This window comes from Centroberyx gerrardi, chromosome 3 (assembly GCF_048128805.1).
Source record: "Centroberyx gerrardi isolate f3 chromosome 3, fCenGer3.hap1.cur.20231027, whole genome shotgun sequence".
NCBI classification, from domain to species: domain Eukaryota; kingdom Metazoa; phylum Chordata; class Actinopteri; order Beryciformes; family Berycidae; genus Centroberyx; species Centroberyx gerrardi.
This window is the reverse complement of record NC_135999.1, coordinates 16823690-16849209: the sequence shown is the minus strand read 5'-3', so window position 1 is coordinate 16849209 and position 25520 is coordinate 16823690. Positions and strand designations below refer to the sequence as shown.

Here is a 25520-nt window from a genome sequence, read left to right as displayed (position 1 = left end):
TTTTATAAACAACTGGACCTGAAGCAGGAGGATATTACTCCATTAGCTTCACTTCATTGACTACCATTCAATTTAGGATTTATTTTATTGAATAAAAGTTTATTGATCACCTTTAACATTTTGAACTAGTGCCTCACTGTATCTCTGAGCTTTTAACCCCCATAGAGAAATGTATTTTCTTTCCACTGCCCCCTGTGATTGTTAATCCTCGATCATAATATCAGGCATGAATTTTTGATGCCGCCCAATTAATACCATTATAATAAGCAATTTAAATCCAGATTATATCCTCATTGATGCAACCCACCCTAAATGCATGCTTTGTCGCTCTTTGCACAATTAACCTCTGTATAAATCTAGAATGCAAAATATAAAGGCCCTAATTTATTTGCCTGTCTTTGTTACCTGATCCTTTTCATAAAATGGCCAAGCAAAATGGCTGGCTTTGAGGACGTGCTGACAAAGCACTTAGGATATGGTTTTGGGTATAATTAACGATAAAATGCTTCAGAGGCTTTTACATGTATATGATTTACACCCGTTATGATGGATTTATATCTGACTTGACTGATTCCTCTTTGTATTGTGTCAAATCAACTGGGAACAAAGAACCTGTGCAGCAGCTTGCATTGAGTATATCATAGCTTCTAATTGTGAGGAGAAATGTGATATAATTCATTTCTTTCTAAAAATGTTTACCTTTTATCAACATTGTTCAAAACAATTCTTCTTCTTACAAGTACAGACTAAAATAAAATAATGAATAATAATATTAATCTTTATTTGTATGGCACTTTTCCAAACACAGTTACAAAGCGCTTAGTTTACAGAGTAAATAAAACAAAAAGTTAAAATCAAAGTGAAGAGCACCGTAAGCAGTAGGCCTAACACTTATTTGGATAGTCCAATGTTGATATACTTAATATACTAACTATACAGCGACAAAAAGTCATTTGCCTATTTTCTGCATCTTTACTGACTATATAAACCTAACCCTGACACCATTTCTAACTCTAACCCAGACACTGAATATCTATACACTTCTTTTCACACTACTGTGAGTATCACCTGAAACTCAGTGGACTTTTTAGTGACACGTTATAGTCACTTAATAGTACGCAGAGTATCAGCATTGGACTATCCACATAAAGGGTGATCCTGTAAGCAGAAAAAGAAACACAAATGAAAAGAACATAAAAGCAACACATAAAAGTGAAGACCAAATAATCAAACTTCATTAGAACTGTGTTAGGTTGATGATGACTAGGGGACAGCAGTTAAGTAGGTGTATTTCCTACCGCACCAACTCTTGACTGGCATGTTCTGGTGTCATTTGGTCTCCACATGTGTGATGGTAGTGAACACTTAGTGAACCTTGGAAGGGCCAGATGGCGGATGACGAGTTTGTCACAAGTTTGTGGTTGAGACTTGTAGAGTGGGTCAGCGAGAAAGTGCAGTATGGGAAGGATGAGAGGAGCAGAGGGGTACAGGCTGGGTAGACTGGTAGGAGTTCATGTGTGTGGGGCGGGGTTCACCAAGCTGGTGAGTTAACGGGGCTCTGGTGCATGGACCGGATGGAAATGGGGTGAAAGGGAATGGGCTGAGCGGACAAAATCCTCATCCAGGACTTTCACATGAAGAGGTGACGTGGGGGTCTCTAAGAGGAGGCCAGGGGACGGAGTTGGTGGGGAGGGAAGGGCGAGGAACAGCGATGGGAGAGAGGAACTGTTTGGATGGCAACGGTGAATGCTTCATTGGTGATGAATGCTTGAATAATCCAAAGGGAAATGATTTTGCCAACTGTATGGCAGACAATTACAAAAGCAATAAACAAAACCTGTTTTATTAAGACAATTCTTCACAAGTGGTATTTATTTATGTGTCTATTTCTGTCCCCAGTCTGTGTAAACGTCTGTCCGCAGTGGGAGCAGGAATACGGCCTCTCCCCTGTGTGTATCCTCATGTGCACGTTCAGCTTGTCCTTGCTGACAAAACGTTTGTTGCAGCAGGTGCATGAGTACGGTTTATCTCCTGTGTGGTAACGCTGGTGCATCTTCAACTCTGTCATGCGACCGTAAGTCCTCCCACAGTCGGGGCATGGGTAGCTGGGCCGCACTGCCATGTGGTGCCTGCTGTGCAGCCGCAGCCCGCTGGACGATCTGAAACTCTTACTGCACTGGGAACACTTGAACGGTTTGTCTCCGGTGTGGATGTGCACATGTAACTTCAGGCTGGCGGCGGAGGGGAACCCGTTGCCGCAGACGGAGCAGAGGTGAGGTCTTTCCCCCGTGTGGATGCTCAAGTGCTTCTCCAGCTTGTTCTTGTTCAGAAATGTCTTGCCGCAGTCGGGGCAGTTCAGTGGCTGCTCTCCCTTGTGTGAGCTCATGTGTTCGGTCAACTCCGGCAGTGAAGAGAAAGCGTAATCGCACCGGGTGCATGAGTAGGGTTTTTCTTTCTTGAATTTCCTATGTTTCAGGCAGTGTTGTTCTAGATCTTCCTTCCTTGTAAAGGTTTCAATACAACAAGGGCACTGGTACGGTCTTTCTTCAATATGAGTCCGCAGGTGGTATTTTAAAGCTGTTAACTGTAGAAAGACACTGTCACAGTGTGGACATTTGGACTCCCGCCTGACATGGACCATTATGTGTCTCTTGTAGTGAGAAAGTTTGGAGAAGTGCTTGTCACACAATGTACAATAAAACTGTTCCTCTTTGTGCCCTTGTTCGTGTTTCTTCAATGCATACTCAACCTTAAACTTTTTCCCACAGACGGTGCAGAGATAAGATTTTTCATGAATCTCCATGTGTGTCTCCAGTTCTTCTGGACAGCTGAAGGTTTGGTCACACTTCAGACAAGTCCCATTCTTGTCTTTCCGGTGAATCTCCAGATGTTTGTTGAGGTCTTTCAGGAGGGAATAGCTCCTCTGACAATCGGGGCACTTGTAACATAAGCTTTTTGTTGATTTGCCATGGGTTGCTAAGTGCCTTTTCAAATGATACATTCTACCAAATATTTTACCACACTCAGTGCAGATGAGGTGCAGAGGGTTGGACTGGACCTTGCTGTGTGATTTGATATGATTTACTAACGCACTCTTCTCCTTGAATGTTTTTTCACAAACGGGGCATGACAGTACTTCTGGGCCATGGGTCTTCTTGTGAGTTTTCAGCTCTACCCAGCTACCAAAAGTTTCCCCACATTTAGAGCAGATATGCTTTCCTAAGCCATGCTGGTTTCTTAAGTGTCTGGTCATGTGGTACGACTGGCTAAAGGTCGTAGCACAGACTGGGCAGCTGAATGGTTTCTCCTTTGTGTGCGTCCTCATGTGTCTGGCTAGCTTGTTTGCCCCTCTGAAGCACCTGTCAACACAGATGGGACAGAAATGTCCCTTTCTTTTAGTCTTAGAGATAACCTTTTCTTTATCATCGCCTCCATCATAATATTTAGCTTCATCACAGTCCTCATCTTCCATCTTATCACCACCAACTTCAGGCCCTTTATCTTTAGCATCATCATTACCAAACTCTGCATCAGTCTGCTCACCCCCATTACACTCATTATCATTGGAATTATCAGTCTCATTTTCATCCCCACCATAACAACGTTTTTCATAACTATAATAATTATCCTTGTTGTGTGACTCTTGCTTTTTAAGTCCATCACACTTTGGGGATCTGCGTGTCTCTATCTGGTTGCAGTGGTCCTTGCTATGTGACTTGATGTGATTTAATAACACACTGCTCTTCAAGAACTTTTTATCACAATTAGGGCATGACAGTACTTCTGGGGCATGCGTCTTCTTGTGAGTTTTCAGCTCTGCCCAGCTTCCTAAACTTTCCCCACATTTGGAGCAGACATGCTGGCCTGCACTATGCTGGTTCCTTAAGTGTCTGGTCATGTGGTACGACTGGCTAAAGGTCATAGCACAGACTGGGCAGCTGAACGGTTTCTCCTTTGTGTGCGTCCTCATGTGTCTGGCTAGCTTGTTTGCATTTCTGAAGCTCCTGTCAATACAGATGGGACAGAACTGCCCCTTTGTTTTAGTCTTAGAAATTACAACCTTTTCTGCATCACTACCACCATCATAATCTTCAGCTTCATCATAGTCTGGATCAGTCTCATCACCACTATCACCATAATGTTCATCACTACTACTATAATACTGTTTCTCATTACTGTAATAATAATCATTATCTTTGCGTCCAGATGAGCTTGATGGGGTTATAGTCACATGAGGTTTTAGTTTTTTTCGTCTCTCCCAGCGTCCAGGCCTCCCCCTTTTGGCCACTCTTCGAACAGGATGGTCTCCACTGTCTACATTGTCCACACTCACATTCTGAATGCCAAGTGAGGCAGATTCCAACTGTTTACCAATAACCAAAGCCTCGGCCAGTGTCAACGTTTCCTTTTCTACCAATAGTCTCTCTCTGAGTTGTGTACAGTTTGTTTTCTCAATCAGCTGATCGAGAATAAGTTTCTCTTCTAAGTCTCCAAAGTTGCAAGGCTTTACCAGTTCCTCTAATGCACAGACAAACTGCTCTACAGTCTCCCCAAGCCTCTGCGCTCTCTGCTGGAATTTACGGCCGGTCCGAGGGTTGCGACCAGAGCTGAAGTGAATTGCGAGCGCAGAGATAGCCGCCGCATACGTGGTTTCACCCTGGATCAGTGTTGTGTAGACGCGCTGTCCTTCTTGGCCAAGACAGTTCTGTAAGAGCACACACTTAGTAGAGTCGACCAACTCGGTTTCACCAAGCGCTTCAAGATAGTGTTCAAAAGACTTGTGCCATCTATCCCACGACATAGTCGGTTGACCGGGGACAGGTAAGAAAGTTGGGGGTGGGGATAATATTATCAATAGTGGTTCTGGTAGTGGCTCTGTGGAGGAGTCGTGTTTCGTCACCTCTTCATCCAGTTCTATAGTCACTTCATCCATCGTAATTGTTTGTGTGTGTTTTCTCTCAATTAGACAGGGGCTAATTTTATTTTAGGTAAGAGTCATTGAATGAAGTTGTCATTGTCTTAGGATCATATTGATTAACAGGATTTGTCCAGCTGCACCACCTAGGCTCCTGAGGGTTCGTCCCACTCTCAGGTCAGTCATGGACAGTCTATGGGAAAACTGTGGAAGAGACAAACATGGCTTAGTTCCAGGCTCAGTCAACTGTTTGCAATCACCAGACTAACCAAAATAAATTTCCTGTGTATGAACTGCCTTCCTGCTGTACTGAAATATAGGCTATAGGCCTACAGATGATGTCCGCGTTGTCATCTAACCCCAATTTTGTTAACATTAGCTTAGTCTTGTGTAGCCAAACTCTTTGTTTTAGCCCTGTGTTATCCAGAAAGCTCTAACCAAGGCAACGTGATCATTATAATTAAAGCCAAAGGTCGACCACAGTCCCTTTACCACCTGCAGTCCCCTCTTCTCTCTCATGAAATCGCCTTTACCCCTGGAAGCAATTACTGTGACGACCCAGCCACCCCAGGTAGCATCCAAGTGGTACAAGACTAATTTTGTTTGACCCCAGTATCAGTCACCTTGAGCATGCTCAACTTCATCATAGTGTACTGTCTTTACAAAAGAGTGATTTAGGCTATTTGATGGTAAATCTTTGTTAAATTTAGTCATTATCATATTAACTACATTGTACAAAGACACGGTATATTAAAAAGGAAAAATCCACTCTCGGATACTCCTACACTGTTGTATATCATCTATCTGTGATGTTCAGTGCATTCCAAGAGTTACTTTGTGATGAAGTGTTGCAATCCACTTTCCCTAAACCTGCCTTTCTATGATGGGTTTCTCCCTGTATCATTGTTGAATGTCGGTGGGACAAGGTGAGTCTAGAAAGAAGCCATTTCTCTTCAATTCTGAGGGACTGACACCAAAATCAGACATTTACCAATGATGTTTAAGATAGCGGATCTTAAACATCATCTCCTATCAAACTCTGTTGTAGCTGCATTGGAAATATCTTGACGTGATGTCACATTGTCTATGTTGTCTTTAAGAAAAAGGCACACACACAAATCTCACAAAGATCCACCACTATTTTCTGTTTTCTGTTTTCAGTGTAGCAGTATTTCACTGCTACACTGTATCTGCATAAGCATCTGAGGTTCATGAGCTGCTCATGTGACCTGAGCCAACTGGGTCTGGCCAATTCTGGCTCTGGAACTGAGTCAAACTTTTTTTCACAGTACTCTCTTAAGGATAGAAAAATATTTTACTACTGAAAATGGGTGTCATTCTCCTTTAAGACAAGCAGTTTCCATACATATGTACAACATATTTTAAGAAAACTTTTGAAATGTCACAAAATGTCAAAAATTAGCCTAACATGCAAATTTGGTGGGATTCCATCAGATGGATTGATGCAAGCGTCTGTAGGCCTATAGGCTATATCATTATATATTTGATAACAACCATTAATTACATGATTTCTTTATCAATAAAAACAGTTGCACTTCCAGCAAGCATAAAAACTTTTTTTCCACGATATTCACATTACGGAGCCCGGGAGTGGCCACTGGGAGAGAAAACAAGTTATATGAGTTCAGGATTTACTGTAACGTGCGCACGTTTTAGTCCATTCGTGCGCACAAGATACAATTCGTTCCCTCGATTTCGTTAAACTGTGCAGTTTAGGAAAAAATGCAACTTAAAAGGTACCTTTTAGGTATTGCAGATAGGCCTAGTAAGGATTTGGTATGTTAATATCCATTGTCTGTTTACACTGAATAGGCATATCCCCCAAATATTGCAACATATTTAGGCACTTAACCTTCAGGCCATGTAAACACAATCAGGTGGCTGCAACACACCCAGGACAGCGCCACATTTAAACATAATCACGAAGTTGTGCACTGACTCTTTATAAACTCGTGAAGAGCGCATGTATTGTATATCGAGAGCACGATATCACTATTTCGAGGGCACGTTTTGGCAATTTGTGCAACCAAAACAAGGGCTCATTTTAACCAGATCGAGGAAACGAATTGTATCTCGTGCGCACGAAAAAAGAAAACGAGAGCTCGAATTGCATATCGTGCGCACGTTACAGTAAATCGTGGCCACGACACAAATTATTTTTCTCCCGATGGCTACTCCCGGGCTCCGTATCACTACTTTGATTCTACAAAACTGAACAAGTGTCAGAATTTGTGAGTTAGTGGGTGATTACGGTTTAACCCTGTAGAGGCATGCATGCCTGTCCAGCAGCACTGTTGATTCTCTTACGAAAAAACAACTACAGAAATACCATAGCCAACATTTTGGAAGGATTCTATACAAAATATCTAAATCGGTCAACTATTACAATGATACCAAAATGAGATGAATACCATAAACTACTACTAAAGATCAAGTAAATTCACTAGTGAGCACCACAGACGCTACAATCCCCTATGGGATATTTAAAAGATGTTTCTCGACAATTTAATCAAATCGGTCAGTTTGAAGAGCCGTTCAAAAGGAAAGAGTCGGTTGTGATTCATCCATCAGCCGTCAACCTGCTGACAGCGGCGTATCGGGATCGACTGGATAACGTGTCGATTCAGTACATTTTTAGTCAAAGGTAGGCTACATACCTAAGAAAAAAGGAGTATTAAGCAGTGATTAGGGGGAGGAAACTCACCTACCAAACTGGGTCACAAGTCACGGTGTGGAGGAAAAAACACTGCAGAAAGCTGTAACGACGAGATCAACACAAAGCCACTGCAGCCAGACTGCAACCGCTATTTTTAAACTAACGGCAAACTGCAGTGCGGTACTTTTATGCTTTTATGTTTACTTACTAGTGTAGTGATATACATGGACACACTTGCAGATAAAAGCAGGCTAAATACAACCGCTATGCTGACATTCCTTCTTCCGGAGACCATAACAGCAGCCCAGTGGTGGTGGTTACCTTTCCCTGCTGGTGACTGGGGCGCTGCAGTCCCACACCGCCCCCTGCCGACCGGGAGGCGCACACTGATCCTACACAGTGACACATTTAACATTTATTGTAGTGTAACTAAGCAGAGTTGTGACCAAGTCAACTTTGCTCGAGTCCCAAGTCAGTCTCAAATCTTGAAGCACAAGTCTCATGTCAAGTCCCAAGTCTAAATGTAGTCCAAGTCAAGTCCATGTTATTAACATCAAGTCCCAAGTCTAAATGTAGTCCAAGTCAAGTCCATGTTATTAACATCAAGTCCCAAGTCTAAATGTAGTCCAAGTCAAGTCCATGTTATTAACAACAAGTCCCAAGTCTAAATGTAGTCCAAGTCAAGTCCATGTTATTAACAACAAGTCTCAAGTCTAAATGTAGTCCAAGTCAAGTCCATGTTATTAACAACAAGTCTCAAGTCTAAATGTAGAACACTAAGTCAAATCAAGAGTGATTCACCTGGATTTGGGAGTGAGGCCAAAGAGGCATCACATGAAAACAAACAGACAATACAAAGCTGGAACTGCACATCATCCTTTTTAATAAAGTTAGATCTGTTCTTGCTGTACAAGAGGTTTTTACATTTTGAATTTTATTTTACTTGATCAGGGCTTTGCCACAATAGAAAGAAATTTGTCTCTATTAGCACTTTAATCAGAAATCACCTCAAACCCATTCTTCATTGAAACCAATGGCTTTCAATGAAGAATGCTCATAAATGAGAATATTAGAAAATGTGCACATCTAGCAAGGTGCAGACTGAGTTTAACAAGTAATTAAAATGGATGAGTAATGGCGTACTCCTCTCTCCAGTTTGTGACATTGATCACTAATATTTCAGTAATAAGATTTCCTCCTGTGCAAAGCACTTCCTTGGATACAATAATGCATTCTGGGAACAGAGTGCAATCAAAGTTTTATGATCAATTTCCCCCTAAAAAGATGAATACAAATGATCTCTAATATAACCTATACAAAATATAAATACATAACTGCATATATTATATACATATACTAAACTTTTATTTCCATACATATATAGCACTTTTCAAATTAGTGTTTCAAAGTGCTTTACACATAAAACACTAATAAGTCAAAGCCAATAAAAGTTAATTTTAAAATTCAAAATAAAACTATTTTAAAGATTTGCCTGTATAAGCTCCCAAGGCAGGCTGTTTAGATTTAAGGCCGCGCTCTGGCACATAATGAAATGAAAATAATTTTAAAATCAGTTCTACAACCAACAGGCAAGCAGTATGTGGAAACAGGAGTAATATGATCTTCATCAATAAGCCTGTTAGGGAAAATTGATAATGCAACTGATTGACTGCACTCAGTTTCCTAGACATTTAAGGAAATGCAGTGCATGGGCCCTTCACACCCTGATAATAATTGATAGACATTAATTGATAGACCCTGGTCCTTTCCTCCTTTTACTATTTTAATGAGGGGCACTAAATGCTTACATGCCTAGTTAGTAGTGTTAAGTAATAGTTTATGGTTACTGTAAGTCAAATGTAGGACTTTCTTTCCCCTAAGCCGTTTCTCACTAAGGAAAATAATCAACTAAAATTCCAAAATGTTATGACATCTCTTTAAATCATTTAATGTAATGTACACACCATATTATGCCTATTGAATATGGCGGGATGTTAATTCTCCTTCAACACAGAACACGGAGCCATATTGTTTAACAAGGACCATTTATTCACACACTGTATGGGACTTAAAACAAGCATGAGAGAGAGGGGGAGGGTGCTGGGGTGGTGGAGTGGGGGGGGGTTAAATAATACATAAGCAAAAACTCATACAGATGATTTGAATCGCTGTCTGTTTGCACTTGAAGAGAAGTACAAAGTGTGTGCGTGTCCGCCTGGCTGTCGGAGTTAAGGCCTCCGGAGGGAGGCCAGGGTGCAGATGGAGAGATTCAAAGTTCAGTCACACTCGGTTTAAACAAGAAATACATCTTAATTCAAAATATGCTGTAATTTTGTCCTCCACTCACTCATTCACTGCACCTTGTTTTTATGATTCTTGTAAAAATCTCTTTTTGACGCTCTGTCCTCCTATTCCCGCTCCCTCTCTCCAGTGAATAGGTCAGTGGTAGCTGTGAGTTTGCTCCAGTGCTGCGTTCACTATTTACTCTGAACTACACAAACTTGGCCAGACTACACACAACAGCACAAGTAAAAAGGTTTCCCCTGTACAAAATCCATCTTAAAAATATACACAGACAGACATACATACAATGGCACACTTTGCTTAGCGATGAACAACAGGGACAGATGAACGGGCTTCTGAAATAAGCACAGACCCATTCATATACACGCATGCTTGTGTGCGTGCGCATCACATACACGCACGCACTCGCACACACACTTGTAAAAAAAACAAAAAAAAAAACAAAAAAAAAAAACAAAGATCAGCAGAATATTAACTATAAGATTAAAATGTGTGGGGCTCGGCTCAGTGCAAGCATTATGGCTTGGGGGCAGGGGGACGGGGAGCGTTGACAACAGGCAGTAGACAGTAAAAAACATGGTGGTACATTTTTTCATATATTCCAAACCAAACCCAACCATCACACGTAGCTCCCACAAAGCACGCAACACTCACACTGAGAATGCCTTAAGTGCTGAAGAACCCCCACCCACACTCCCTCTCCCTCCCTCATCAAGTTCAAAACGGTGATTATCGATTGTTTTTTTTCTTTTTTTCTCTTTTCCGCTGTGTGGTAGTCTTTTAAAGCCGACAGCTGGGTGTTTGTGTACATGAACCAGTCCGTCAACAAAAGCCGTTCCCTTGTGTGCCATTTTTTAAATAATTCTCCTCCTCCTAGAAGTTTCTCTCTTCCAGAGGGAGATGTAGAATTGGCGTAACAGTGTGTGTGTGTGTGTGTGTGTGTATTTGTGCACTTTTGTGTGTATGTGTGGAGAAGGAGAATAGAAATGAAATAGCATTGTGCAGTAGTTCCAGGTTCCACTGTTTTGGGTCCATTCTCTCCCCTACTGTTACACAAAGTGACACATCTAGTATCTCACAGCGCAAAAGCATGCTCTCTTTAGAGAGTCTCTGGAATAGGCATGAATATCTAGTAGTATATGTTGATGTGAATGTGTGTGTGTGTGTGTGTGCATGTTTGTGCGCAAAAGAGAAAAGTAACTGTGTGTGTAAGCACAGTGACATAGAGGCGTAAAAGATTAGGAGCAGAACACACACTCGTCGACGCGGTCAGGATCTTTGTGAACGAGGGGAGAAGGCGAGTGAGGAGTGTAGGTTCAGTTCTTTGGGGCATGAAGGGGTGTTTCATCACCAGTCCATCCCGCCTCTCCTCATCCCATCCTCCCCTCTCCTCCAAAAGCCGCCCGCTCTTCCTCCTACATCCCTCCTTCTTTTTGTCCAAACACACATCGGCCCCCTCCTTCATGTCGTGTAAGTGTGTATATTATTTTACGTGGGCTCCTCTCTCTAGAGTCACACGAAGGAGGAGAATCCCGTGACGGGGGTGCGCGACCCCGGGGGGTTAGTGTTAGGGTTGACGTGCGTGTGCGCCGGCTGGCCCGTGGGTGTGTACGCGCCGCCTGTGCTGTGCTGGGTGACCACGGTCTGGTAGTAGGGCTCCGTGTCCGCTGTGGCGCACTCCTCGTAGCCAAAAGGAGCGCTGATCCCCTTCAGGCCTTTGGGCTGCCGCTTCCAGGAGTTGTAGTAGGTGGGGTCGCTCATGTAGTGGTTGACGAAGGAGTGCTTTGGCTGCTCGTCCTCGTAGTCACTGTCCGTTAACTAGACACACACACACACACACACAGACAGACATACACACACACACACACACACACACACACACACCCAGTGGGGTTAGATGTTGACATTTGATGAGAAAGAAACAGAGAGACAGGGAAATATGTAACTGCATGTCACAAAGCAAGATATGCTTCAATGTATGACCACCATTTATTTGACTTCTGTACTCTATAGAACTGTATACAATGAGCATTTTCTTACCTTTTATTTACCTTTATGTGTTATGTATTTGTCAGTTTTACTCAATATACATTATTCATTACATTTTCAATGTTGTTTTTATTCATTGTTCTATTATTTCATTGTTTATATTAGTGACGTTCTGCTTTGGCAACATGTTTTATCAAAACATCATGCCAATAAAGCTTCATTGAATTGAACTGAATTGAATTGAAGAGAGAGAGACAGATGGAGAAAGAGACAAAGATGGAGAAAGGGAGAGAGAGGGAAAGACAGTCAGAAAGAGAGAGAGAGATTCAGAGAGAGAGAGAGAGAGAGAGAGAGAGAGAGAGAGAGAGAGAGAGAGAGAAAGAGAGAGAGAGAGCATACCTCTGACTCTGAGACCTCAGTGGGTTTCTCTGTGAGTGTGGTGCTTTCAGTTAGAATGGCGCCATTATAGTTGTTACAGATGTCTTCATCAGAGTAGTGGAGACCGCCTGGACTGGGCCTGGGAGGAGACCTGGACACACACACACACACACACACACACACACACGCATACAGTAAATCGGAGATCATTTTGAGGAAAGTCAGGAAAGTGTGTGTGTGTGTGTGTGCATACCTGGTTCCGTTCTTCTTCAGGAAGGAGTTCTTGGTGTTGAGTGTCCTGCTGTTGAGCTCCAGAGCAGTGAAGCCTCCGTTGTCCAGGGTTACCGACTCCTCCACCGTAGATACATGCTTTCCTGGAGGGAAGAGAGGCACAAGGAAATGGAATTAGACGGAATCAGCGAAGGTAAAATCAATTGGGGAAAGTAACATCAAATAAAGCAGAGATATCAGTCACTCATGTGGGACTGAGGCTGAGATTTTCTTTCCATATAACCGTTTTTGATATTGTTTCTCTTGCGGTACACTGTGTTTATGGTTCAATCTCCTGTTTTATTCATAGGATATTCAGCTGCTTCTTAGGCCTGAGAGTAGTCCAAGAAACAAGCGAAACTAGAATGAATCATCTGGCTCTCCGGCAACACCCAAACAGATGTCTCCATAATTTATACACTAATGATCCTGCATAAATGGGAACAGTAGGGGAAACCATGCCATGCGTCAATTGGGAGAAACGTTATTTTTTTAGACCAAGGTGCTGGTGTTGATTTAAGGTATTTTGACCAATAACTACACAGCATTTGGTGTTGCCCCTATGACTCCCATTCATTCTTTGATCACTAGTGCTGGCTAGTTTTTGCTGATGTTTGTGTGGTCTGATGCCCCCCCCCCCCCCCCCCCCCCCCCCCAACCCTCTGTTTGATTGCTCTTCTGCCCAGAGGTTGTGCCAAGGTTTCCGTGGCAACTCAGATTAAAAACTGTGTCCTGATATAACCTGTGCTTGGCAGAGCTAGGTTTGTGTTATAGATGTTGGCATGGATGCACACACACACACACACACACACACACACACACTGCACTGCACCCACACCTGAGAACATCACAGGGGGCCCAGAAGAAGAGGAAACCTAGCTGTAAACAGGGTGAGAGCCGCAACCCTCAACATGAAGGATGAAAGCTTTAGAAGATTAGACGAGGCACCAGGCAAGATGTCAGACAAGCTAACACACAGTAGGTTGGCATGGCGAGCAGAGAGGCCGCCCCTTCAACCAGAGGACCCGGGTTCGAGTGCGACAAGAGAATTTCCCTATGAGGATGAATAAAGTATCACATCAGACAGAGCAACAGAGCCACAGACCTGTGCTACAGGCCTTGTACTTGTTGCTGTGTCCGTGCAGCAGCAGTGTGAAGACCAGGACCAGGATGAGGATGAGTCCCACCAGAGCCATGACCAGCAGGAACCACCACTCCTCATAGAAAGGACGCTCCGACAGCGCTGCAGGCAGAGGAAGGGAGGAAAAGAGGGGTGGGCAGATATATCAGGGAGGCGTTTCAGATACTTTATATGGTTTCTTTAGCTCACATGGGTGCTACATGTGTAGTTTTCCCCATCGTTTTTATTATCTGATATGCCATAGAATGGAAACAATAGCATAGATTTGTTTTAAGTAATGCCTTGTACTTGTACAATGAGTGCAGCTGTAGTAGCTTGACTCTGCCTCTAGATGGCAGCAGACACTAAGACACATCGCAGCAATAGCATTAACTTCCTAGATTGTATGGAATGAAGTAGAAATCCAGTCAAACCCCAGTCAGACAAGTTGGATCGTCCTAAGTTTGGCCATCTCCTTTTTCAATAAGAATAATCTCCTCCGGTGTGTGTGTGTGTGTGTGTGTGTGTGTGTGTTTACCAGCAAGTGCAGCGGAGGGTGTACTAGGCTGCCCGTAACCGTGGCGATTCACAGCAATGACTCTGAACTCATAACTGATCCCTGACCTCAGTCGTTCCAGCGGCACTGAAACAGTCCTGCTGCTGGGAGGGAGGAGTCTGATGAAAGAATCCCACACTCCTTCATCTGCAGAGAGAGAGAGAGAGAGAGAGAGAGAGAGAGAGAGAGAGAGAGAGAGAGAGGAGGGTTAGTAAGAGGGTTATTTACTAAATACACAAACAGACACCTGGCATTTAGTACGTATATTGCGCCTCAGGTATTCTAATTGGAGAATTGAGACTGACTTGATTTGCATAGCATAGTCTTAATAAATCAGAAGCTAAACTGGAGAAAGCTGTGCTTGTTAAGGTTAATGCGCCTCTTGGTAAATAAGAGAGAAAAAGAATTAGTGCAAATGATGAATTGTTTGAAAAGGTGTGAAATAAAAGTTATGATTGACATGTGACATTTGTGTTTCAGCTTACCTGAGGGACGCGCCTCAATAACATAGCCAATTATAGGTCCCGCCCCTGTATCTCCCTCTGACCAATGGATAGTGAGGGCAGAGGACGACTTGGTAATGGACATTTCCATAGGTGAACCAGGGGTGCCTATAGTATGCAACAGGAGTGTTAGAGAGATAGTTGAGATCCCCCACAACCCCAAACTATACACATGGATGCTTGCGTATGAGTGACACACACACACACACACACACACAGAAACAAACCGAGCTATGGCCTTGCTCACCTTGCATGGGCCGTGCAGTCATGTTGGCGTGTATGGGGGGTCCATAGCTAACTGTGCGAGCCTGAACGCTGAAAGTGTAGGTCACTCCTTTGGTCAGGTCTCGAGCCTTCAGCCAGCGCTGCCAGCTGCCCTTCACATCCACTGTCACCACTTTACTCACTCCTGCTCTCACACAGACAATAAAAGGAAAAGTCAGTGTCCTCCTCGAAATGTGTGTGTGTATGAGTGCGTGTGTGTGTGTGTTTGGGTGCATACCTTGTACAGGAGCAGTGGGCTGGTAGACCACCCTGTAGCCCTCCAGTTGTCCATTAGGAGTGAGAGGAGCTCCCCAGGACACGTTGACGCTCCCCCCTGTCACCTCTGAGAAGGATAGGTAGCTGGGCTGGCTGGGAGCTGGGGACGCATGGAGGATGAAGGAAGAAACAGAAGAGAGAATGCAGCAAAGAAAGAATTATAATAGGCTATGATATGATGCTTGTTAATGGTTTTTTTACAGAACCGTACATAGCCAGAATCGGGCCAGGCCCTCTCCCTACCAGACTGCAGAGTCCTGGCCCCGCGGGGCTCGCTGGGCGGCCCATCTCCAGCTGTGTTGAAGGCAGTCAGTGTGACCAGGTAAGGTGTGTAGCTGGTGAGGTTGACCAGGCGCACGCGCGTGTCCGGGACAAAGATCACCTTCACCTTCTCACTCTGGTTCTGTTTGTCCCTCTCCCAGTAGTGGATCTGCAACACGGGAAACACCGTCAGCAACGAAGGCTCTATTATCCCTAATCCTCCCAACAAGCATCCATACCTCCTGTTTTCTCCTCTGCCTCCCTTCTCTTCTGTCATCTATTCTTATTACCTTCTTTACTCTCTGTCCCTTGCTCCTGAGGTAGCCTAATCAATCCATATAAAATACAAATGTGCTGTTTTGCTGGGGACAGAGAAAAGGCTACAGAGAGAGTAGTCTTAGTGTTGACAGTGCCATAGAAAGGATGGTAGCTGGAACACATAGCTATTATGGATACCACTGGTCTAGATATGTGTGTGCTTTACCATGCATGTATGAAGATATACAGTTCTACTACATATAAGATATGCAGTACAAAATAGTGTCTTCAGCAGGCCAATTTTATGGGAAAAAAAGATGATCATCTAAGATGTTGTGACAAAGTCCTGCCAAGTCTGGTTTCATTAGAAGCACATTACAACATTACTACTGGAGATGAGGTTGCTGAAAAGCATTGTTGGCATCATTGCATTAAAAAGGACAGAGATAATGGATTGTTCTGCTTGCATTTTCTTGCTATCGCATCATTCTAACCTTAGACTACCTGGTAACAATTAAATTCAGTGCAAATTCTCCCTGATTAGATCATAAGTTCAATGAAATGAAATGGCAATTATATGCATTAGGCTAACAGTACAAAATGTAAATGCCATTCATTGTTTGATAGTGTAGCTTACTTCCCTGAGCATAGCATTGTAAGAAACCTTAGGTAGGCCCATTTGCCCTTCCCAGCCTGTTTCATTTGCAGACTGCACAGGCCCATGTGGAAAGGAACCAATGGCATGGAAGTGACCTATGAGCTATTGATGAACCAAGACAAGACACAGGACATTTTATTGATCCCTGCAAGTTGAAATAAACAAAAGCCTGTTATTGTACTAATTATGATGACAGCAATATCAGTATTAGGAACTTGTAGCTTGTAGCTAATGAATTTTACTTTAATGACTCCCGGAATTGCTTTTTTAATTTAAAGCACATCCAACTTTATGATGTATTTTTTGAAATTATATTTTGGTTCATAGTTCAGGCTCTGCAGTAGTTATTGAGGAATATTGTCTGTGGCTTTTCGGCACTTTAGACAGACTAACTTACTGATGTATCATTCTTGTCATTAAGTTTCACATAACTGTGCTGGTTTGACAAATGTGTTACCAAATCTGCACTGAATAAAGAATGTATCCTGAAAACAGTTTGACTTCCATTATTATTTTTTCTTTTACAAATGTACCAGGCTATATTTAATAAGAGCAAAAAAGATAGAGCCATACAATATATTACTTTTAGTAAAACAGCCTATATAAATGCATATCCAATAAAAAATCTGTTTAATGCATTACAGCAGGTCAGTTAAGACACTCTTTAAAGCTTGCTCCCAGCCCAAACCATTACTTCCCAGGTGCATATCCTCCAAAATATTTCTTAGACCTACAGCTACAGGTACTCCATCACTTCATATTGTACATATAGAGGAAACTTCTTCAGATATCCATGGCAACTGTTCTGAAGTACAGGAGGAATAATTGTTTTTATATCAAATGTAATAGATTCCCATCGTTCATCCTTGGAGAGCAACAGCTGAGAGCCAAGGAACAGCCCAACTCATATGGAAATCTCTGGGCATACACTAACCACAAGGTGACATAGCTGACTGAACTTCATGCATTTGAAATGAGTCAGCAAAAGTATTTTGTATACACGCGAGCCCTCAGAGCGAGAAAATAGCCACAGCAGCTGTCACAGTACTTCTTCTCATAGCGTTTAATTTACTTGAAGCTAAATATTTTTGGCTATCAGTGAAAATGGACTGGAAAATGAGGAGCGATGTGAATCAGAGCATAGCATGTGTCAGATATAAACCCATGCAAGCGCAGCACATGGACATTTTCCCTGCAAGCATACGAGACCAACCAGCCACCTGGGTACCTCATCATGTATGGTTTCTCAGCTCATTCATATTATAATCAGTTCATGAAACCATGGCCTTTACACGCACAGGCAGGCTGGCCTTTCGCTGTACTTGGAGTTTTCCTGGTGAGTCAGTCGCTCTGTGGGCCGGTGGCGGACCGAGCGAGACCGATACACAGAGATGTGGCAAAATGTCAGCCTGATTTATTTGGCATTAGAACTAACATGTGTCAGTTCAGGCAACATTAACGTGCAGCGGTATAACGTCGCCATTCAGTGTTCTAGCTATTATGCTATCCGTAAGCGCTGTTGGAAATATAATTATGGGTTCAGCGTGCATGAGCGACCCAACATGGTTGTGAATAAGACTGGGAAAGTTGGGATTTTCCATGAAACCCCAGTTGCCAAGATGTGACGTTTTGAGGGAAAAATTTAGGTAAATAATTAATCTTATTATAGGTTTCTATTTTGACTCTTTGTTTAAGTTTTAGCTGTCATGAATGCACAACAACGTTTTTCAGCACAAAGTATCTCTGATTGATAAAATACACCAACAGCCACCAAAGAGCTACTTTTGTTACAGGCTCCATTTTATTATTATTCACAACTTAAATTACTAGAAAGTGCAACAAGCCATATTTACCACTTGTGAATTTGCAAGTAGGAGCTTATTAGGAGCACTTGAGGGCAGCATTATACCATCTCTGTTTTACCCCAGGCTCCAACTGTTGAATTTATATTTAAAATGTATCACCTTCGATGTAAAATACCAATTTCCACTCCACAGATTCTATAAAAAAATGGGCTATATCTCTGGTGACACTTTATTCTAATGTGTCCATCTTGTGAGGGGCAGGGAGTGGGATGAAGTATCTGTGGGTAGGCTGAGTCAAAAGTCCAAGGCCATTTTTTAAATCCTAGTTCCCCCCTTTTTACAGCTGCTATTTTTGAAAGGAGACAATCAGACAAGGATTATTCTAACAACACAATTAAAATTTTTCACAGCTGATGAACACGGCCATGATCTGATTTGATGAGATCAAGAACTCTTAAATGGATTTTCCAAACAACCTTTTGCAAAAGAATAGATTTAGGATCTGCCACTTGATGGTGAAAAACAGCAGCTGGATGTCGGCGGAGCACAGGAGGAATTTTATCTTCTCACATCTGTTTGCGTCTGCTGCACTTCAATTAGACCATGTTTCACCCATTTTGGTAGGAACAGCATATTAATGTTGCTACTGTCCTCTTGGTTTGTGTTCCTTTCTGTGTTGGCTCATTTATCTGTGGTCTTAAAGTTGTCATTATGATAGCGATGATTTTGAACTGGGAATTATTATGATTAAGAAATATAAATGCTCAACTGTTGATACGGCGAGGATTTGTACTCATGGTACTTAGTTTGCACACTCATTATTGCCAAGAATCCTATTAAACAACCTTTTCCAGTCTGGTGTGTTTGAGAGATCTCACTTGACAGAAACAGGATTGGCATAGTCTGGTATTATCCGTTAACCCGTAACCCATCACGGCTAGTGTGTTTAACAAGCCCACTAGGGCGTTACAGAAAACTTCAATGCTGTTTTAAGTTGCCGAACAGCATACTCGTAATGAAGTTTACCTTCAGCACTCCTTGGCTTCAAAACCCAGTCATGGTGTTTTGAGCCCCTCATCTAACAATGTAGGAGGGTTAACAGAAGTCAGCACCTATAAATTCATTAAACATTCTTTCTTTACTCTCTCTTTTCTTAATCTCCTTAACCCCCTCTCCCTCGCACTCCCACCCCGCGTACATCCGTCTCTGGGAGTTTAACTTATTCCCTCGATCCTCTCCTCTAATCAGGATTCTACAGGGATCACTTGCTCGTCTTATTCCTTCACTCTGCAAATATTACATTCCCTTCTTTTTTCCTTTTCCTTCTCCTCCCGCAGAAATCAATGTGTCTACAGCAGGACAGATAACCTTGTGTTTGAAGTTCTAAGAGCGAGGGGGAGGGACAGGGGAACTGAGGGGGGGAGACAGAGAGAGGAGTGATATTGAAGCCATTAAAGGATATTCAGATTCTTCTTCTAACTTACTTCTCTGTCTTTCTTTTTCTCTATAGGACACTTGAAGGTGCAACTGAGAAAAATCCTTCCAAGACAGGAAGAGAGACGGTTTGAAAAAGACAGAGACATCAAACATTTATGTGTTTGTATGACATGGACTGACAAGTACTCGTTTGTGTGTTTGGGTATTTATTTTTGTCTTACATGTACCTGTCCCAATTCATTCTTTGTGTGTGTGTGTATGTGGTGTATGTGTGCCTGTTTGTCAGTCTGCATGTCACCTTGTATCCCTGGATGAGTCCATTCTGGGTCTCGAGGGGGGGTGTGTCCCAGGTCAGCTCCAGGATGGTGGGAGCCACAGCCGACACTCTGATAGACTGGGGGGCCACCGATGGAGCTGGAGGGGGTGGGTGGGGGTGGGGTTAGACAGTTAGCTGGGTGGTGGAGAGGGAAAATATGTTTCTTTGCTTCCAATTAGAATGGGCCTAAGGCACTTCCTTGTTACCCCGCTGTAACACACATATGCATGTACACACATGTACACGCCCCGGTGTGGACCTAAGGCTAGAGAAAAGGCCATATCACCTCATTTCATCATCCCCCTCTGGCTTTTTCTTCCTCCCCCTCCCCGTCCTCATCCTCACCTCTCACTTCCCTGCATGTGGTGTGTATGGTATACTAAACACACACACACACACACACACACACACACACACACACACACACACACACACACCTTGAATGGAAAATTGGCAATGCAACATTGGTGTGATAGAAGCGAGAGTGAGAGATTGTCCTGTTGCTAGAGAGAGATGACAAGACTGTGTAAGTATTAATATCAAAATGTGCATGTGTGTGACTGCACACTCACGTGCTTGTGGTTTCTAACAAGGTATTGCAGCAATGTGTGTGTGTGTGTGAGTGTGTGTGTGTGTGTGTGTGACGTCTGTCTGTGCGTGTGCATGCGTGAGAGATATATTTGCACTCCCGTCTGTCTAATGGATCCGTGGCTTGACTCTCTGGTGAAAGTTAAACAGGGGTTGGGCCGTCACTGCAGAATGGATGACCTCGCACAGCATCTGACGACATTCAGGTGTGTGCATGCACGCACGCACGTGCACACACACACATACACACACACACACACATCCCCTATTAGAGAACACCACTAAGCCTTTCAAAGGCAATGTCACTCTAGGGGACAAGGAGAGAAAGACAGGAGGCGGCACGGGGCAAAGCAAGACAGAGAGGGGAGGGAGAGGGCAGCCAGAGCGCCAGATAGGGCAAGAGTGACAGACAGGAAGCAGGCAGAGCAGAGAGATAAAGAGAATAATAGAATGAAAAGGAAGCGTAAATAAAGAAAAGGAGGGGGAGGGCAGAAAGATCTTTTTACCCCAAGGTGACTGACGTAATAACCGCAATGATCTAAAAGACTCAGCTTCAAACTAGATGTTCCTTTATGTTGCCCAAAAGCTAACTTCAAACAAAATATTAGATGCTTAAGATGAGGAAGAGGAGAGGAGCTGGCTAAACAACATTCTATACTGAAATGGTCCATGTACTGATTCCACATACCTGGCACTACTGGCATCATGACCTACATGTGTAAACTCATCATAACCATGATATGTAGACCAATGTAGTCCTATGTCCTGACCAATCAGACAGAGTCTTTCTGTTTCCACCTACCTGCCTCCCCAACAGACACCTCCACTGGGCTGGAGGGCGGGCTCTCTCCGATGATATTGTAGCTCGTCATAACAATCTGGTAGCGTTTGAACTTCTTCAGTTCTGTAGAGAAATTATGATACTTAGACAACATATACACAATACACATGCAAACCATATCTGTTTAACTGCTGGCTGTGATTGCCACTACTTCTGCTTCTATAGATCGATGGTATTGCCAAGAAGAGAAGCTGGATGCTTATCAAACAACTAAATCATAAAGATCCTTGAACCTTTTGGTCCAGCTCTGTCATCATTTGGCTCGGCTTGGCTAGCTAGTTCAATCTTAAAGCACTTACGTGTCAACTCAAACTCTGTTAGCGAGGCACTGCTGACTGTCTTGAAGGTGCTCTTGGCTTGGGGAGAGTGAGAGAAAAATGAAGGGAGAGCAAATCAATAAATGTTTCAAGTTTAACAATAAATTTTGACATTATAATACCATTCAATCAAAAGATTTTATTTAATGGCAGAGGAAATCATCTGAAATACTTTTATGTTTTAATAAGCTTGTCAGGCTCAATGGAACTTGGATGGACCCAGAATTGTCCACCTGCCAATCTCAGTCAAGCAGGTACTCAATCTATTATAAAGTACTTTCAGCTCCGCAGTGCATAACAGTGTTTTATTATTGCAGTATTATAGTGGAATAGGGGTGGCCTCACGGTAAAACAAACTGTCTGGTGACAAGTGGGCCATTGGCTCAGTCCCTCATCATGGCCACAGTCCATCCCAGTCAAAGTGTCTTTGAGAGAGACATTGAACCCTTATTTGCTCCAGGGGGGGATTTGTTGATACAACTACACTCTTCTGAAACCTATTATTATTGTTTTCTGAGACTCTATTTCTCGCCCAAGGGGAAATGCTCTTTTCTCTTGCCCCCCTCCACAGGCAGCTCAGAGTGCAGGGTCAGCTACAGAGCAGCAAACCTGGAGCTGGTTGGGATTCAATGATGTGCTTAAGGATAGTTCAGCAGGGCAGATGCTTGCTGACAGGGGCTTGAACCCCGGCCTTCCACTTGAAAGATCGTCTCCATACTCACTACGCCACCCCCCTGCCCTTAAAACAGCTGTTTCCGGACCCGATTATGCATGTTAAATGGAAGTTTGTGTGCATCTCAGAGGGGACATACGATTGGAGGGGAATTGCACTGTGTTAATTATGGAAATATGGTTCTCTAAATTCCTAAAACAATTCCAGGAGTAGCAATACTACTCACTTGTGATGAGGGCATTTGTTGTGGTGTTGTTTTTGGTTGCCATGACTTCTGTTGCAGCGGAGTGGGTGGTGTTTACAGGGAGCTCTCTATAGTAGAGCCGGTACCCAATCAACACCCCATTAATACTCTCATCACTGGGACGCTGGAAACACCCAAACAGGCAGGCACACACACACACACACACACACACACACACACACATTTAAATGATTTATTTATGTCCACATAAATACAAGCATACAAAGGACATAAACATTATCAATGCAGTCAGATATTAGGAGTCAGTCAGTTACATAAGTGCCTAATTGGCAACCACATTGTTTCATACACACAGGATGAAAACAGTGGCAGGTCGAAGGATAACAGACAGTATCCACTTCATGGGTATAAAAAGCAACGCCTTCTCCATATTGAGCGGCTACCAATGATAGCAGATACTGAACAATACCTCGCTAACTGCTTGGCCTTTCTCTTACGGAGACCAGCCATTTGAAGGCCCCTCACAACTAGCTTGTGCACATGACCCAGGCTGCCAAATATGAAAACTAAAAGTTTACACTTGTAGCCTAGCTGTGAAATGGTCTGCTCCAGCTGTTGATATTTTAGAATCTTGGTTAGAAAGGCTTCCTCTAGGCTGTAGTCAAAAGTACAGCCAACCTCTCAAACGAACACCTCTCTAAGATTTTCATTGACAACAACAACATCAGGGGTGTTGGCTATAATATTAGAGACACACACACACACACACACACACAAAGAAGTATTATTACTCCACCTCTCAACAAGAAACTTTACAGTTTGGGTCTGCTCCAGCTCTCGCCTTCCCAGAATGCTGTGCTGTGCCCATTATCATTGTCTGAGTGTAGTCAGTGTGGAGCAGCTGACTGACAGGACACTGGCAGGCTGGCAGAGCAGCCTTGTATCAGTATAGTCCACTTTAAAGGAGCCGGTAGATTGGTCTGGCTCTAACCCGCACAGACAAAGTGATGCTTCAATGGCTTTGGCACTCTCGTAAAGCATGATGAAATTGCCGGTGACTTTGTTTTTCATAGCCCCCTTCTGCTTTGACATAAGGCTAGAAGAAGTGAGACAAGACATTTCCAAACAGAATAGGAGTGAGGGAAAGTAGTGAAGTAGCCAGGCTATATTTACTGCCTGTTCACATGTCACCGTTGCTCCATTTTTCCACAGCTCCCTCTCGTTTTCCTCTCCTGTTGGACATTTGTTGATTTTGCATCTCTTGCCCTCTAACATCTCTCCTGCTGATCTTTCCTCATTAGGGGTTTGCTCATTTCTCTCCCCCTCCCAGTTCTGTCTATCCCTCCCTCCCTCTCTCTACCTCTCTGTTCATCTGTGTTGCCCCCTGACCTTTCCAGGTTCAATAAATAATGACATTAATTACATCCACACACACAGGGGCATGCACGCACAAATGTACGCGCACACACACATGCATGCAAACAAACACCACAGACTGCAGGGGTTGCCATTCTCTGTGTAAGTAATTACCCTGTGCTCTGTGTGTGCTTGTGTGTTTGTGTACGCATGTGTGTGTGTAGGTGTGTTGGTACGTGTATCTCCAGGGTCACTGTGTTAGTCAGACGTCTGAAACAGATGATACGGGATCTGTGTGTGTGTGTGTGTGTGTGTATGTGTGAGTTTGTGTATGTGTGTGTAAATACCTTCCACTGCACCAGGATTGAGGTGGTGGTTGACGGTTTCACTGCGAGGATGACTGGAGGCTCATCAGGCACTGGAGAGAAATAGGGGAGACAGTGAGATAGAGAAAGCGAAAGAGAGGGAAACAGGGAGTTGCCTCATCTCCATTCCCTCTCTTCTGCTCCCTCCCAAATCCCCTACAGTCCTTCTCTCTCATGCTTTCAAATCCCCATATTTCCCCTTCTTCCCCTTTCATTTCTCACCATCCTGTAGAGTTGTAACTGCCTCCGTCTCTTTGCTAAGGGCACTATCTCCTATATCGTTGGTGGCCAGCATCCGTAGCTTGTATGATGTGAAGGGCTTCAGCCTATAGAAACACACACGCACACATACACACACACACACACACAAACACACAAGTACACATGCACGCACAAACACACAAAAACAAATGTTATAATCATTCCATTGCTATTGATTTCAGGAATACCAATCAATGTGAAATACCTATATGTTTGTGAAAACATTAGTTTATACAGCAGGTCATTGATGAGAATGTAATTGCGGTGCCAGTAATGGTTAACAACCTGGGAACACCTTTATTTCAATACCACCTTCTCCTCTACTCACAAGCTTGTTTTCCCTTCAGTGGCCTTGGAAGAACAGGTGGGGGTCTTGAATAATAATTGTCTTATAACTTTCCTAATTGTCTCCCCACCACTATTTCTACCACCATATTACCACAACATCTTATCTGCATTTCTCCTCTATACAAGGTGAATTTATTACTAAAGCACAGAATAACCATTTACATCAGTCATTTTGTCTCTAGAGCCACTTACAATCAGTGCAATCAACAGACAGCCATCATTATGGACTAGCTGAAGAAGTCTGGCGGTTGGCTCCTTTTAGCATGCTAATACTCAAAATGTACCTTCTACTATACGCTGTGGCAAATTTATTCAAATTTAAGGAGGACAGTCAGCAGGTAAATTGTCATTCTGCCTCATTTTTAATCCATTTAATCTGTTGTTAACAAGGGGGCTGCATTTAATAATTTGCATTCTCTTCTACCCCTCCAGCACATATACCTATAAGGTCTTCCTCTAGACATTATTTACCAAGTGTCTAGGAGACTACAGAGGACCGGTTACAAATTCAGCAGAGGACAGAGAACAGCTCAAGTGTCTTCTTGTATAATAATGAGCCAGGGATAAGGGACAAGAAAT

The 25520-nt window shown here is 43.1% G+C and overlaps 2 protein-coding genes across 2 annotated transcripts in view; both read right to left on the bottom strand.

Annotated features, from left to right (window-relative positions):
- Positions 1 to 802: 802 nt before the first annotated feature.
- LOC139923634 (uncharacterized) lies at positions 803 to 5090 on the bottom strand. Its single transcript, XM_071914436.2, has one exon. It carries the CDS (start codon positions 4931 to 4933, stop codon positions 1859 to 1861), a length of 3075 nt encoding a protein of 1024 aa, XP_071770537.2. The 5' UTR covers positions 4934 to 5090; the 3' UTR covers positions 803 to 1858.
- Positions 5091 to 9642: 4552 nt separating this feature from the next.
- The window catches only part of LOC139923632 (protein sidekick-1-like), a 210974-nt gene continuing 195096 nt past the window's right edge, over positions 9643 to 25520 (bottom strand). The window contains exons 32-46 of the mRNA XM_078282594.1: positions 24555 to 24658; positions 24315 to 24385; positions 22633 to 22774; positions 21716 to 21772; positions 21378 to 21479; positions 19970 to 20085; positions 15496 to 15682; positions 15215 to 15352; positions 14960 to 15121; positions 14695 to 14820; positions 14192 to 14356; positions 13639 to 13776; positions 12517 to 12637; positions 12285 to 12414; positions 9643 to 11714 (exon numbers count right to left, since the gene is read on the bottom strand). Of these exons, the coding sequence (XP_078138720.1) occupies positions 11409 to 11714; positions 12285 to 12414; positions 12517 to 12637; positions 13639 to 13776; positions 14192 to 14356; positions 14695 to 14820; positions 14960 to 15121; positions 15215 to 15352; positions 15496 to 15682; positions 19970 to 20085; positions 21378 to 21479; positions 21716 to 21772; positions 22633 to 22774; positions 24315 to 24385; positions 24555 to 24658 (2065 nt within the window). The 3' untranslated portion in view covers positions 9643 to 11408. The remainder of the gene's footprint in view (positions 11715 to 12284; positions 12415 to 12516; positions 12638 to 13638; positions 13777 to 14191; positions 14357 to 14694; positions 14821 to 14959; positions 15122 to 15214; positions 15353 to 15495; positions 15683 to 19969; positions 20086 to 21377; positions 21480 to 21715; positions 21773 to 22632; positions 22775 to 24314; positions 24386 to 24554; positions 24659 to 25520) is intronic.